The 16326-nt window shown below is 40.0% G+C and overlaps 1 protein-coding gene across 2 annotated transcripts in view; it reads left to right on the forward strand.

Annotated features, from left to right (window-relative positions):
- Positions 1-16326, forward strand: part of ATG7 (autophagy related 7) — a 582165-nt gene that overhangs the window by 152691 nt on the left and 413148 nt on the right. For both annotated transcript variants that reach the window (XM_053721092.1, XM_053721093.1), the window contains one exon: positions 11717-11805. In XM_053721092.1, coding sequence (XP_053577067.1) covers positions 11717-11805 — 89 coding nt within the window. The remainder of the gene's footprint in view (positions 1-11716; positions 11806-16326) is intronic.

Genomic DNA, 16326 nt, shown 5'->3' on the forward strand with positions numbered 1-16326 from the left:
TAGTGGGCCGAGGGGTCCGAGGCCTTAGATGCAGGATGGCACAATGGGAATGACGTTTGGGGATGAAGCCAATCTCCTTAACGTCTCCATTTTATTTATTTTTTATGTTTGGGTTCCAGTTCTGAGCTTGGGTGAATGGGACTTCTAATCGACTGGTCCCGTTGTCGTTTTCATTCACCTTGGGCATTCACCCGATGGGTGCTGCCTTCATTTTATTTTTGATCCAGATGTATGTGTTTAATTTGTTTTCCTTAAGCTCATGTCTGTTAGATTTTCATTTTATGAACATTCTTCTCTGGAACCGATACTTGCGATTAGTGGTCGCGTGGGCACTCCCTCGGAAGTTGCGCACTTGTTGAATATTAGAATTATGTTTGTTCTAGTTCATTGATCAATCCTTCGGGACGATTTTTCTTGGACCTTGAGCAGTTTTGGAGTGTCCTTATACCAGGCTGGTACTAGTTGGATGTTTTTTTTGGCTGTTCCAGGGTTCATGTCACCTTTGTGGTGCTGATTAAAGTATGTCACTTGGCCTATTCTATGGACTCTGAGCTCGGATCCTACTGAAGTATGAGGCCTGTTGTTTATACGCAACCCCTCCGGACGGAGGGTTGTGACTGCCAAACTAAGGTTGGCTGGTTCGGGCTACTCGCCTGGAATACTGGTCTGTTTTTGCAGACGGCATCATGGTTCTTCAGGTCCCTGGAGACTCAGAACCGTTATCTCCATTTCTTTGGTGTTGGGAGATGTGTGTGACCTGTGTGGTCTGGTATGCTGAGTGCTTAACGATTTGAGTTTCACTCGAACTTCCGGACGCTGATTGCCTATGAAGCATTTTTTTGCGGTGGCAGTCTTATTCCTTCCAGCCTTGTGTGGATCGATCAAGTCTGGATGCGCGGGCATGTTTTTCTTCCTCTAGTCCAAGTTGTATTACTCCAAGAGGTGGTGTGCAGGGTTTCCCTGCCTTCTGTGGGGCGGCTAAGGCTCTGGCGTTTGCCTGCTTAAAGTAGTTTCTTTGGAAGATAGATCCTTTAAGGATCTCTGGCTGTTGTCTTTTCCATTTTATACCCTTGGTCTGACCATGGTCTTCATCGTTCGGGTGTCTTGCGTCCTCGTTGTAACTCTATCCTTGGGCTTGTCAGTGAAGAGTCAAGGTCAGGTACGGATGACTGCCCTTCTGGGGTCAGGTAGTTGACCTTTCTTCAATGCTCCATTAGGAGCTTCGTTGGCAGTGCCTTCTGTTTAGCTCTCTGGGATGGCGAGCAAGGTCCAGGGTTATTCGCCTTCGGGTGTTGGTGCTACCCTGCCTGTGTGTGTAACACGTGTTATCGCTTGCCTCCGAGTTTTCCTTGCATTCTATATCTCTGTGACTCTTGGGTTTGGGGCTATTGCTAGATCGCCAAGTCTACGGACTTTAGAGGTGCGCTCCTCCTTGTAGGAGGCCGTTTAGGGTTCCTCTGGATAGACTCCTCTTGAGGTCCCTGACCTAGGTCCATGTCTCTCCTTGGTTTGGTCTTGGTCCCGTGGGTTTCTCTCGTATGGGCCGGGGCTCTGTGAGAGATGTCTTAGTGTGGCTTAGGCGTTAGGTCCTTCTGACGTGTCCCTACTGGTCTTCTGGTGCATTTATGATGTTCCTGTAGACTCCAGATGTCTTTTAACTGTTTTGGTGATATGGCCAAGGGGTCTCGTCTCTATATAGGGTATTTTCCGTTGTTTCACTCCCTTCTCTTCTAGAGTGGGGGTTGGGTTCTCCGGGTTTGGAGTTACCTTAGTATCTGTGGTGTCCTGTGCATCCTTGGTGCTTGCATTCAGGATTCTGGAAGGGGAGCTGCAATGTAGTGTCTGGTTCCTTCGTTCCTGCAGCGGGAGGCTGAGGGTTTTCACCCTTTGGGAGCCAGCTGTTGTAATTTTTTGTTCTTCTGGCACCTTTTTTTCACCCTGATATTTCTCCTACTGTTCCTTGTTCCCTTGGCAGAATGACTGGGGGATGAGGGAAGTGGGGGAGGTATTTGAGCCTTTGGCTGCAGTGTCTTTGTCTCCTCCTGGTGGCCAGGTTCTGTATTTCCTAAAAGTAATGAATGCAGCTGTGGTCTCTTTCCTTCAGAAGAAAATTAAATTATCAGGTAAGCATAATTTATGTTTTATAAGGTATTTAACATACTTTTTTAATATTAGCTGATTATAGGTTATTAAAATAATCTGTAAATAAAGAAGATAAAAATGATTTCTTTCATAAGGTGGTGAGAGTCCACAAGCCACTACTCATGAGATTCAACTCCTGGCCACTAGGAGGAGGCAAATATTCCCAAAACTCCAAGAGAACTTAATCCCTCCCACTTTTCTGTTTTGCCAGTCTTATTTTTGCCTCTGCAGGAGGAAAGTGAAGAATTAAGGTGCTCCAGATTATTGGGTCTGTTAGCGCTTCTTCAACTGTCTTTTTTTTTTTTATGACTGGCAAAACAGAAAAGTGGGAGGGAGTTAATTCTCTTGGAGTTTTGGGATTATATGCCTCCTCCTAGTGGCAAGGAGTTGAATCTCATGAGTAGTGGCTTGTGGACTCTCACCACCTTATGAAAAAATATTTTTTGTCTTCTTTATTTTCAATTTTTTTTAATAACCTATAATCAGCTACAATTAAAAATGATGTTAAATGGCTTATGAAATAAATATAATTAATTTCAGTTACTGGAAACTATAAAAAAAGAGATATACATGTAAGCAAATTAGGGTATTAAGTATTCTGAGTATTTTGTCACAATCTCGCAACCTTTTCATTTGTGAGAAAAAACAACTGTAGGGCGGAAATTTTTACAGAATTACCCTGGGATTTTAGACACAATTTCATACTTGCCCATCGAACTCCTATGTTCAGCCCGTTTTACGATAAAACAATTATGCTTTGTATTGTGTACTAATAAGTACGAATTTCTATGTGTTTTTTGCACATTCAGTGTACTTAAATTACAAATTACGCTGTGCATATTTAATACAATTTCTTCTTGTGTAATTTACATACAAATTTTACGTTTTTGATAAAATACAATTTCTCCTGTTAAGTGTGATCAGTCCACGGGTCATCATTACTTCTGGGATATTACTCCTCCCCAACAGGAAGTGCAAGAGGATTCACCCAGCAGAGCTGCCATATAGCTCCTCCCCTCTACGTCACCCCCAGTCATTCTCTTGCACCCAACGACTAGATAGGATGTGTGAGAGGACTGTGGTGATTATACTTAGTTTTATACCTTCAATCAAAAGTTTGTTATTTTATAATAGCACCGGAGTGTGTTATTCCTTCTCTGGTAGAATTTGAAGAAGAATCTACCTGAGTTTTTACTATGATTTTAGCCGGAGTAGTTAAGATCATATTGCTGTTTCTCGGCCATCTGAGGAGAGGTAAACTTCAGATCAGGGGACAGCGGGCAGATTAATCTGCAAAAGGTATGTAGCAGCTTATTATTTTCTGACAATGGAATTGATGAGAAAATTCTGCCATACCGATATAATGTAAACTCAGCCTTAAATGCAGTAGCAGCAACTGGTATCAGGCTGTCATGTATGTATATTTTACACTTCAGTATTCTGGGGAATGGCACTTCACTTTACTTATACTGTGTGCATAAGACTTTAGCCTAATTTGCAGGGACTAGCAACAGGCTTTTTAATAACACTTAATTTATGTTAAACGTTTTTTGCTGGCATGTAAAATCGTTTCATTTTCTGAGGTACTGGGTGAATAAAATATTTTGGGCACTATTTTTTTCCACTTGGCAGTTGTTTTATTTAATTTATGACAGTTTACTGATCTCTCTCACTGTTGTGTGTGAGGGGGAGGGGCCTTTTTTGGCGCTTTTGCTACGCATCAAAAAATTCAGTCAGAAGCTCATTGTATTTCCTGCATGATCCGGTTCATCTCTACAGAACTCAGGGGTCTTCAAAACTTGTTTTGAGGGAGGTAATCACTCACAGCAGAGCTGTGAGATTGTAGTTGACTGTGATAAAAAACGTTTATTTCTGTAACTTTTTTTCTGCTATCAGGGCTAGTTATCCTTTGCTAATGGGAACAAGCCTTTGCTAAAATTGTGTTTTTTACAAAGATTTGATGCTATAACCTTTCAGTTTATTAACTTTCAACTGTCATAACTCTTTCTGTGCTTCTTATAGGCACAGTACGTTTTCATATTATAGTAAATTACTTGAAAAGTATTTCCAAGTTGCTAGTTTATTTGCTAGTGTGTTAAACATGTCTGATTCAGAGGAAGACATCTGTGCTATATGTGCTAATGCCAAAGTGGAGCCCAATAGAAATTTATGTACTAACTGCATTGATGCTACTTTAAATAAAAGTCAATCTGTACAAATTGAACACATTTCACCAAACAACGAGGGGAGAGTTATGCCGACTAACTCGCCTCACGTGTCAGTACCTGCATCTCCCGCTCGGGAGGTGCGTGATATTGTGGCGCCGAGTACATCTGGGCGGCCATTACAAATCACATTACAGGATATGGCTACTGTTATGACTGAAGTTTTGGCTAAATTACCAGAACTAAGAGGTAAGCGTGATCACTCTTGGGTGAGAACAGAGTGCGCTGATAATGTTAGGGCCATGTCAGATACTGCGTCACAACTTGCAGAACATGAGGACGGAGAGCTTCATTCTGCAGCTGACGGTTCTGATCCAAACAGATTGGATTCAGATATTTCAAATTTTAAATTTAGGCTGGAAAACCTCCGTGTATTACTAGGGGAGGTGTTAGCGGCTCTGAATGATTGTAACACAGTTGCAATACCAGAGAAAATGTGTAGGTTGGATAAATATTTTGCGGTACCGTCGAGTACTGACGTTTTTCCTATACCTAAGAGACTTACTGAAATTGTTACTAAGGAGTGGGATAGACCCGGTGTGCCGTTCTCACCCCCTCCGATATTTAGAAAGATGTTTCCAATAGACACCACCACACGGGACTTATGGCAAACGGTCCCTAAGGTGGAGGGAGCAGTTTCTACTTTATCTAAGCGTTCCACTATCCCGGTGGAGGATAGCTGTGCCTTTTCAGATCCAATGGATAAAAAGTTAGAGGGTTACCTTAAGAAAATGTTTGTTCAACAAGGTTTTATATTGCAACCCCTTGCGTGCATTGCGCCTGTCACGGCTGCAGCAGCGTTTTGGTTTGAGTCTCTGGAAGAGACACTTGAATCAGCTCCGTTAGATGAGATTACACACAAGCTTAAAACTCTTAAGTTAGCTAACTCATTTATTTCAGATGCCGTAGTACATTTAACTAAGCTTACGGCTAAGAATTCCGGATTCGCCATTCAGGCGCGCAGAGCACTGTGGCTAAAATCCTGGTCAGCTGACGTTACTTCTAAGTCTAAATTACTTAATATACCTTTCAAAGGGCAGACCTTATTCGGGCCCGGATTGAAAGAGATTATCGCTGACATTACAGGAGGTAAAGGCCATGCCCTGCCTCAAGACAGAGCCAAACCTAAGGCTAGACAGTCTAATTTTCGTTCCTTTCGGAATTTCAAAGCAGGAGCAGCATCAACTTCCTCTGCTCCAAAACAAGAAGGATCTGTTGCTCGCTACAGACAAGGCTGGAGACCTAACCAGTCCTGGAACAAGGGCAAGCAGGCCAGGAAACCTGCTGCTGCCCCTAAAACAGCATGAATTGAGGGCCCCCGATCCGGGAACGGATCTAGTGGGGGGCAGACTTTCTCTCTTCGCCCAGGCTTGGGCAAGAGATGTCCAGGATCCCTGGGCGCTAGAGATAATATCTCAGGGATACCTTCTGGACTTCAAATACTCTCCCCCAAGAGAGAGATTTCATCTGTCAAGGTTGTCAACAAACCAAATAAAGAAAGAGGCGTTTCTACGCTGCGTACAAGAGCTTTTATTAATGGGAGTAATCCATCCAGTTCCACGGTCGGAACAGGGACAAGGGTTTTACTCAAATCTGTTTGTGGTTCCCAAAAAAGAGGGAACTTTCAGGCCAATTCTGGATTTAAAGATCCTAAACAAATTCCTAAGAGTTCCATCGTTCAAAATGGAGACTATTCGGACAATTTTACCCATGATCCAAAAGGGTCAGTACATGACCACAGTGGATTTAAAAGATGCTTACCTTCACATACCGATCCACAAAGATCATTACCGGTATCTAAGGTTTGCCTTTCTAGACAGGCATTACCAGTTTGTAGCTCTTCCATTTGGATTGGCTACGGCTCCAAGAATCTTCACAAAGGTTCTGGGTGCTCTTCTGGCGGTACTAAGACCGCGAGGAATTTCGGTAGCTCCGTACCTAGACGACATTCTGATACAAGCTTCAAGCTTTCAAACTGCCAAGTCTCATACAGAGTTAGTACTGGCATTTCTAAGGTCGCATGGATGGAAGGTGAACGAAAAGAAGAGTTCTCTCTTTCCACTCACAAGAGTTCCCTTCCTGGGGACTCTTATAGATTCTGTAGAAATGAAAATTTACCTGACAGAAGACAGGTTAACAAAACTTCAAAGTGCATGCCGTGTCCTTCATTCCATTCAACACCCGTCAGTGGCTCAATGCATGGAGGTAATCGGCTTAATGGTAGCGGCAATGGACATAGTACCCTTTGCACGCCTACACCTCAGACCGCTGCAATTGTGCATGCTAAGTCAGTGGAATGGGGATTACTCAGACTTGTCCCCTTCTCTGAATCTGGATCAAGAGACCAGAAATTCTCTTCTAAGGTGGCTTTCTCGGCCACATCTGTCCAGGGGGATGCCATCCAGCCTACTAGGTTGGGGCGCCGTCTGGAATTCTCTGAAGGCTCAGGGACAATGGAATCAGGAGGAGAGTCTCCTACCAATAAACATTCTGGAATTGAGAGCAGTTCTCAATGCCCTTCTGGCTTGGCCCCAGTTGACAACTCGGGGGTTCATCAGGTTTCAGTCGGACAACATCACGACTGTAGCTTACATCAACCATCAGGGAGGGACAAGAAGCTCCCTAGCAATGATGGAAGTATCAAAGATAATTCGCTGGGCAGAGTCTCACTCTTGCCACCTGTCAGCAATCCACATCCCGGGAGTGGAGAACTGGGAGGCGGATTTTTTAAGTCGTCAGACTTTTCATCCGGGGGAGTGGGAACTTCATCCGGAGGTCTTTGCCCAAATACTTCGACATTGGGACAAACCAGAGATAGATCTCATGGCGTCTCGACAGAACGCCAAGCTTCCTCGTTACGGGTCCAGATCCAGGGATCCGGGAGCGGTCCTGATAGATGCCTTGACAGCACCTTGGACCTTCAGGATGGCTTATGTGTTTCCACCCTTCCCGATGCTTCCTCGATTGATTGCCAGAATCAAACAGGAGAGAGCATCAGTGATTCTAATAGCGCCTGCATGGCCACGCAGGACTTGGTATGCAGATCTGGTGGACATGTCATCCTGTCCACCTTGGTCTCTACCTCTGAAACAGGACCTTCTGATACAGGGTCCTTTCAAACATCAAAATCTAACTTCTCTGAAGCTGACTGCTTGGAAATTGAACGCTTGATTTTATCAAAACGTGGTTTTTCTGAGTCAGTTATTGATACCTTAATACAGGCTAGGAAGCCTGTTACCAGAAAGATTTACCATAAAATATGGCGCAAATACCTATATTGGTGCGAATCCAAAGGTTACTCTTGGAGTAAGGTTAGGATTCCTAGGATATTGTCTTTTCTACAAGAAGGTTTAGAAAAGGGTTTATCCGCTAGTTCCTTAAAGGGACAGATCTCAGCTCTGTCCATTCTGTTGCACAAACGTCTGTCAGAAGTTCCAGACGTTCAGGCTTTTTGTCAGGCTTTGGCCAGGATTAAGCCTGTGTTTAAAACTGTTGCTCCGCCATGGAGTTTAAACCTTGTTCTTAACGTTTTACAGGGCGTTCCGTTTGAACCCCTTCATTCCATTGATATAAAGTTGTTATCTTGGAAAGTTCTATTTTTAATGGCTATTTCCTCGGCTCGAAGAGTCTCTGAGTTATCAGCCTTACATTGTGATTCTCCTTATTTGATTTTTCACTCGGATAAGGTAGTTCTGCGTACTAAACCTGGGTTCTTACCTAAGGTAGTCACTAACAGGAATATCAATCAAGAGATTGTTGTTCCATCCTTGTGTCCAAATCCTTCTTCAAGGAAGGAACGACTTCTGCACAATCTGGATGTAGTTCGTGCCCTAAAATTTTATTTACAGGCAACTAAAGATTTTCGACAAACGTCTTCCCTGTTTGTCGTTTACTCTGGTCAGAGGAGAGGTCAAAAAGCTTCTGCTACCTCTCTCTCTTTTTGGCTTCGTAGCATAATACGTTTAGCTTATGAGACTGCTGGACAGCAGCCTCCTGAAAGAATTACAGCTCATTCTACTAGAGCTGTGGCTTCCACTTGGGCCTTTAAGAATGAGGCCTCTGTTGAACAGATTTGCAAGGCTGCAACTTGGTCTTCGCTTCATACTTTTTCCAAATTTTACAAATTTGACACTTTTGCTTCTTCGGAGGCTATTTTTGGGAGAAAGGTTCTTCAGGCAGTGGTTCCTTCTGTATAAAGAGCCTGCCTGTCCCTCCCGTCATCCGTGTACTTTTGCTTTGGTATTGGTATCCCAGAAGTAATGATGACCCGTGGACTGATCACACTTAACAGGAGAAAACATAATTTATGCTTACCTGATAAATTCCTTTCTCCTGTAGTGTGATCAGTCCACGGCCCGCCCTGTTTTTTACGGCAGGTAAATATTTTTTAAATTATACTCCAGTCACCACTACACCCTTTGGCTTCTCCTTTCTCGTTGGTCCTTGGTCGAATGACTGGGGGTGACGTAGAGGGGAGGAGCTATATGGCAGCTCTGCTGGGTGAATCCTCTTGCACTTCCTGTTGGGGAGGAGTAATATCCCAGAAGAAATGATGACCCGTGGACTGATCACACTACAGGAGAAAGGAATTTATCAGGTAAGCATAAATTATGTTTTTTGTTAAACATTTTTGTTTTTCGAATTTGGATGTACCTTAACAATACAATTTTTTCCTGCGCATTTTTGTGTGAATGGTTTAATTATTTGTTTTGTATGATTTTTATTTTATAATTTACATTGTGCACGAAACCTAGGTTTTTCAAATGCTTCAAATTGCCTAAACTAGCTATTTGAGTTTCATCATTTGTAACTGACAGTATTTGCTTTTTGGCTTCTCAAGGGAGCATGGAGCCAAGCACATTTTTCACAAAACCAAGAAGTGTTGACCATTTAAACAGTATTTTTTTTAAAGAATTTTTTATTATTCTTTGATTCGTCTTAAGAGTGGTACATTAGTGCAGTAACTTATCACATTAGAGTTGACCGTAACCATACAGTTTTGTAAACAAAACTGTAATATGACAATGAAAGAGCTTATCATCTCACTGTCAAGTATAAAGTTCAAGGTTTAGTTCTTGTAGTAATTATCCTCTCAACAATGAAGATTGCGGTCCGGTTCGTGTTACTAAAGTAAAAGGGTTGAGTCTACTTTTTCACATTATTAAAGAAAGGGTATCATTCTTGACGCATATTATATGCTATGGGTTGTGACTACAGAGAACCATTTGAGAGTATACGTTATGAGTAGAGTAGAAAATAAGAGATAGGAAATTAAAAGAAGAGGGGGAGGAGAAGAGGGGAGGAGGGAAGGGCCCCCATGAGTAGCTTGGTAATGTAGTAATGAGTTCTAGTGAATATACATATAGGATGTGTTGTAGGTGCTATTGTTGTTGTTGAATGTCCTAAGAGATTCTTCCCAAAGAAATTTAACTTCCAGAAGAAAGGCCAGTTTGTTTCATCTTAAATAGCCATATTCTTCTATTATTAGCAACTCAGAAACTCTGTCTTTCCACATATTATATGTGGGTGACATAGCTGTCTTCCATTGGCGTGCTGTTAATGATTTTGCAGAATTTATACCTATTTGTAGAAGTTATGATTTTAATTTGCATGGTGGTTTTGGGAGATCATTCAATAGGGCCATCTGTAATGTCAATTGAAAGTTATTGTCAAGGACTGGCAGGAAATGCATTTCAATTTTCTTCCAAAAAGGTTTGTAAAAATGTGCCTTGCCACCATATGTAAGAAGCCACCACATTCCCTCCAACACCTTCTGGACACTTCTGGGTATTATTGAGCCTTAATGGGGTTGGATACCAACATAATAAAACCTTATAGTTAAAGGGACAGTCTAGGCCAAAATAAACTTTCATGATTCAGATAGAGCATGTAATTTTAAACAATTTTCCATTTTACTTTTATCACCAATTTTGCTTTGTTCTCTTGGTATTCTTAGTTGAAAACTTAACCTAGGAGGTTCATATGCTAATTTCTTAGACCTTGAAGGCCACCTCTTTTCAGAATGCATTTTAACAGTTTTTCACCACTAGAGGGTGTTAGTTTACGTATTTCATATAGATAACACTGTGCTTGTGCACGTGAAGTTATCTGGGAGCAGGCACTGATTGGCTAAACTGCAAGTCTGTCAAAAGAACTGAAATAAGGGGCAGTCTGCAGAGGCTTAGATACAAGATAATCACAGAGTTAAAAAGTATATTAATATAACTGTGTTGGTTATGCAAAACTGGGGAATGGGTAATAAAGGGATTATCTTTATTTTTAAACAACAAAAATTCTGGTGTAGACTGTACCTTTAAGTTCTAGGATTTAGGGGGAAGTGGATGATTTTCGTATGTATTGAAATTGTTTCCCCAATCTTTGTCTGTTAGATGTCTATTTAGTTCCTTTTGCCAACGTGAGGTGTATGTTGGGAGAGTAATTTTCTGTTAAGTTTGTATTCATTTGTGAGATACGGAGAGAGGACTTTTAATAACGTCTCTTTTGAGACATAAGTTCTCGAAAGGCATCAGTGTTTTCTGGAAGTTAGTGCAATAAACTGAGGTTTTAAAAAAAATTAGATAATTTGACATATTTAAGCCAGCTTGTGAACTTTCCTCCTGAGATCTCATTAAAGGCAATGTATACAGCAATTTTTTTATTAATGCATGTAATAGACACTACAATAAAGAAGAGTATGCACAGATACTGATCTAAAAATCCAGTATAAAACCTTTTAAAAACTTACTTAGAAGCTTAGCACTGTTGATGAGGTTAGCTGGAACACCCGGTGAAAGGGGCTGGGAGCAGACCCCTCCCCCCCTGCATATGAAAAGACAGATTGTACTAACAGGAGCCAGCAGTAGTCTGTAAACGCGTGTATACATCCGACACATTAAGTCTTGATTAGGAGTCTGAAAATCAGCACAATGTTATTAAAAAATAAGCAAAACTATACATTTGTACAAAAACACTCCCAGATGGGCTATACAATTGGATCATCTACAAAACATTTATGCAAATAAAAATCTAGTGTACAATGTCCCTTTTAAGTTGATTTCTCTCTTTCAATTTTTCATTATCTATAAAGATTGCTAAAGGTATTGTATGGTCCCATTCTTGTAAGCATTTAAAACCACTGTCTAGGCCACCCGTCAATTCTGCGTTTAATGCGATTAGGAATAAAGGGGACCTTTTAAACCGCTTTAACGTATCATTATTTCAGTGCAAAACTATTTTTAGCATGTTTATTTGCTGCTATTTCGTATGAATAATAACTTTTTTTATAAGTAATTAATTATAAGTAATTTGTTTTTAGGCCTACTTTTGTGATTGTATTATTTGTTTTACAGGTAACATTGGGATTTTATGACCCGTCCACTTTATCTCAGTATCCTGGATGGCCTTTACGAAACTTATTGGTGCTGGCATCTTACCACTGGTATTTGAATATTAGCTATTAAATCATTTAACTTCCAGAAGTTATTTTTTGGATGAGTATGATCTGTGTAAAGATATCGTTTTTTAAAAAATCTATAATATAATTATATGCGCAGTATCTACAATGCATTGGTTTACTGCATTATAAATTCCATTTAAATAACTTAAATTCCATTTTAGTTCTAAAATTCAGAACAAATTGCCCACTTTTCTTTACCATCATTTACTTTAGACCGTCTTTTTGCATATGTCCTGATTTTTTGCTGTGCATTTCAAGTAATTACACATATAGCTGTGCAATTCATGTAGAGGAGGAGTGAGTATATATTTTAGGTTGTAAAGTATATAACTACTATGTGGTGTTAAGAGTTTTTGACTTAACACCTTAAAGGGAAATAACACTGTATGAACCAACATAAGTTTCTAAATATATAATGCAGCCAAAGCTTACCTGCAAAACCGTTTCTATTTTAACGCACCTATTAACCCCTTTAATTCAGGCATTGTTTTGTTTGCTGCAAGCTACCCCCTGGACATTTCCATTTATAGAAGGTGCGATCCATGCCATAAATATAGCAGATGCACAGTAGGGGCAGAGTCACATGACACCTGACTAAAGCAGTGCACAGTGTAATGCTAAAGCTTTCACAAAGCATGTGACATTATCCCTATGGAAACAAGCTAGCCTTTTGGCAACAAACAATAGCAGTATCTGATGCCTCTCCTCAACCCCCCACTTGCTTGCATAAGTAATTTTCCTTACGTGCAAACTTTTTTACTTGATTCCTCAGAGTTTGGAATAAGACACTGATAAAAGGGGGGTGGAGCAGGCTAAACATGGCAACACTAAAGTGCAAGTCATTTTGCAGATTTTTGGAAATTTTATTAAAATAATAATGCTTTTTTTTTTTTTTTTTACACTTTTTTCACACACTGTTTTTTACCTCAGTTAACCCTTTTATAATATGCACATAATGCAAAATCTTTTGTGGCAAAAGAATGTCCAAGGTGGTCCAGCACCAAAATTCAGTTAGTGTGCACGCCCTAAGGCCACTGCAAGCCTTGTCAATTATCAGAAATCCAAGAATAGGCAGCACCACTTAATTCATGAGCAGTAAAATCTTTTATTTCTTTTACAACCGGAGCAGGTACAAACTACAACGACTACGTTTTGGGCTGTTAACCCTTAGTCATGTCTGTGGTACAATACAATTCAACCCCTTAAATACCTATACACAGGTGTTTAGCTCCTCCCCTCTCATTATTATATCATTGGTTCACCAAATTAAAGGGGTATTACCCCCTATTTTGAACATTTACCAAAAAAAATTCAAAGAAACTAAACCACACCCCTAAAACTATATACAGAATAATAGAAAACAGTCAGAATAATTTTACAAAAATAGATTAAGGTTATAATCCCTATTCATCCCCTTTGGGGTTAATGCATCAAGTTTGTGAATCCATAACATCTCTCTTTTTTAATAGGGATTCCCTATTTTGCCCCTTTCTAGGTGGAGGTTCCCAATCAATTATCTGGAACCTCAATTGTGCAATGGAATGGACAGCCTCCAAAAAATGACAGGCTACTGGTGCTTCAACATTTTTTCTTCTTATGCTAGATCTGTGTTGTACTATCCTTTCGTGTACCTTTTGGGTCGTTTCTCCAATATAAATTTTGGCACATGTACACTTTATAAGGTACACCACAAAGGTAGCATTACAAGTAAAAAAATCAATTAATACCATATTTTTTACCCGAATAGGGATGGAAAAAGCTGTCACCCTTGACAAGGCTGCCACAACAGGAGCAGCCCAGGCAAGGTAAACAACCGCTCTTTTTGCTTGTTATGTACCCCGTATTATCTTTCTTAAGACTCCCTATATCCACTCTAACCAAAGTATCTCTAAGGTTGGGAGAGCGGTATAGGCTGGCATAGGGGCATCAGCAAAAATCTCTAGCCCTGAATTGCACTCCTTTATTATATGCCAACAGTGTCTTATAATACGTTGTACTTCTGAAATATAATTGTTGAATTCTGAGACAAAAACCATCCTGTTCTTTTTATCTTTTTTCTCAGTTAGCTTAAGGGCCTCATCTCGTTTTATCCTACTTACTTCTAATATATTCTTATTGATGAGCTCTTCTGGATAACCCCTATCTAGAAAACGCTTTCCCTCATCTATTAACCTTTCTTTTACCAAAGTCTCATCCTTTACTATCCTCCTAACTCTTAGGAGTTGGCTTTTAGGTAATGATTGTTTTAATGTGGGTGGATGCGCGCTAGAAAAATGAAGCAGGGTATTGCGATCACTTTCTTTGCGACAAAGATCTGTATAAAGCTGACCATTATGTTTATACACTAGTATCTAGAAAATGGACACTTTCCTCACTCCACGTCAATGTGAATTTAATAAATCTAGAATTGTTGTTCAACATCTCTACAAACTTTTCTAGGGAGCCAACGTCGCCCAACCAGATGCCAAAAATATCATCTATATAGCGCCACCAGGTGGCGCCATATAGATGAAACATCTCATTTTCAAACACTAAGTGTTCTTCCTACCAATTCATATAAAGATTGGCATAGGTTGGGGCAATGTTGGACCCCATAGCAGTACCTTGGCATTGGATGTAGAAAGTGTCCTGAAACAAAAAGTAGTTGTAATAAATAATTTTTTCCAAAATCTCTATCAAGAACTGTTGTGTAAACACATTAAATGTATTACTTTCAGCTAATATGCTTTTAATCGCATCTATACCACTGTTGTGTGTAATTGAGGTATACAAACTCACAATATCTAAAGTGTAGAGAATACATTTATCATAGTTATCTGAAAGTCCATCAATTTTTAGCAGGAAATCGCTGGTGTTCCTAATATGTGTGAGGGATTGGATTACAAAGGGTCTCATCACCTTGTCTAAATAGATTGAAATATTGGTGAATATGGAATCAGTGCCCGCCACTATGGGGCGGCCTGGGGGTTTAAACAAGTTCTTGTGAACTTTGGGGATGGTATAAAATACTGGAATCATGTACTCAATTTTTATCAAGAAATTCTTTGTGTCCCCATCGATAATTCCATGTTTGAAGCCCCTTTCTACAATGTTCACAATTAATTTTAATATCTGTTTTGAGGGATCTGTAGGGAGTTGGCCATAAATAGAACTATCTGATAGTTGTGATTTAATTTAGTCTATATAGTAACCTTTATCCAATATAATGTCTGCCCTGCCCTTGTCAGCCTGTTTCAAAATAACATCTTTGTTATTTTTTTAAGAAATAAGGGCTTCATTTTCTATCAGTGAACAGTTGTTACATTTATTCTTGCGTTACAAGCCGAGTGCCGTGATTACACTTCTTAAATACCCTGTGTGATTACGCTAGAGCCAATCCAATTTGAGATGTATAACACACCTCTTTATTACCGTATCCCAGCACATTTCTGTTAAAGAAGGCAGTAATCAGATATCTATTCCGATTGGTCTTTGAAAATATCCTATTGTCCTATCGGCTGACGTTTACAGGGGGGTGGTTCGGCTGTATATCTTATTTCTTATAGCTCTTTATGCTCTGAAAGGATGACTAGGTTTCACCTTCATTAGTATTTTGTAATCCCTATTACAATCCTTATTTTAGCTTTAATTGTTAATAAAGTTAGTATTTTAATACTTTACCCTCATATTCCTCCTTTTAGCTAAGATTACTTAGCATACATTACTAATTATATAGGTCTGAGTGCTCAATAAACCCTACTTGTCCCACTTTCCTTGTCCTGTATTATCTCATTATACCTTAAGGGGCAGCACTGAGGTTTAATTTAACCTTCTATCCTTTTATTACTGTATCACAGTGCCATTTTATTTTTACTAAGCCTTGTCAAGAGCGACATCTTTTTCCATCCCTATTTGGGTAAAAAATATGGTATTAATGGATTTTTTTTTTTTAAACTTTATTTATATATATATATATATATATATATATATATATATATATATATATATATATATATATATATATATATATATACCAGATCCATCACAACATGAGAAAGACATGTACAGAAATAGCATTTACACATTGGTCAGGTATAGAAGTTGCAACATTCTCCCCCACCTCTTGGGCAGGTGAACGTCGCCAAATGTAGTTTAGTCTCCACGTCAAGACGGAACCCAGCATCATTTTTTTTTAAACAAATAACATAACAATAACACATAACATAAAACAACACATCACAAGATGTGGAAAGAGATTACCGTATTAGATCCTCCACTTCAGGGAAGGGGGAGTGAGGGAGGGGGAGGGTGGCCGCGATTTCACCCTGGCACAAGTAGTAGACAAGTATCAGTGAGGCATCCTGAACTCTGTGTAGAAGCAAGTTGAGGGGCAGAGGAGAGGGGGGACTACGAACTGCAGTAATCAGGGTGTAGGGAGAGAGGAGGAAGGGCACCACCTGCCACAGAGGTTCTCTTCCAGCATAAACAAAGAGTTACGAAAAGGGGTAGAGTATTCTATTTCTT

This window comes from Bombina bombina, chromosome 7, assembly GCF_027579735.1.
Source record: "Bombina bombina isolate aBomBom1 chromosome 7, aBomBom1.pri, whole genome shotgun sequence".
NCBI lineage: Eukaryota > Metazoa > Chordata > Amphibia > Anura > Bombinatoridae > Bombina > Bombina bombina.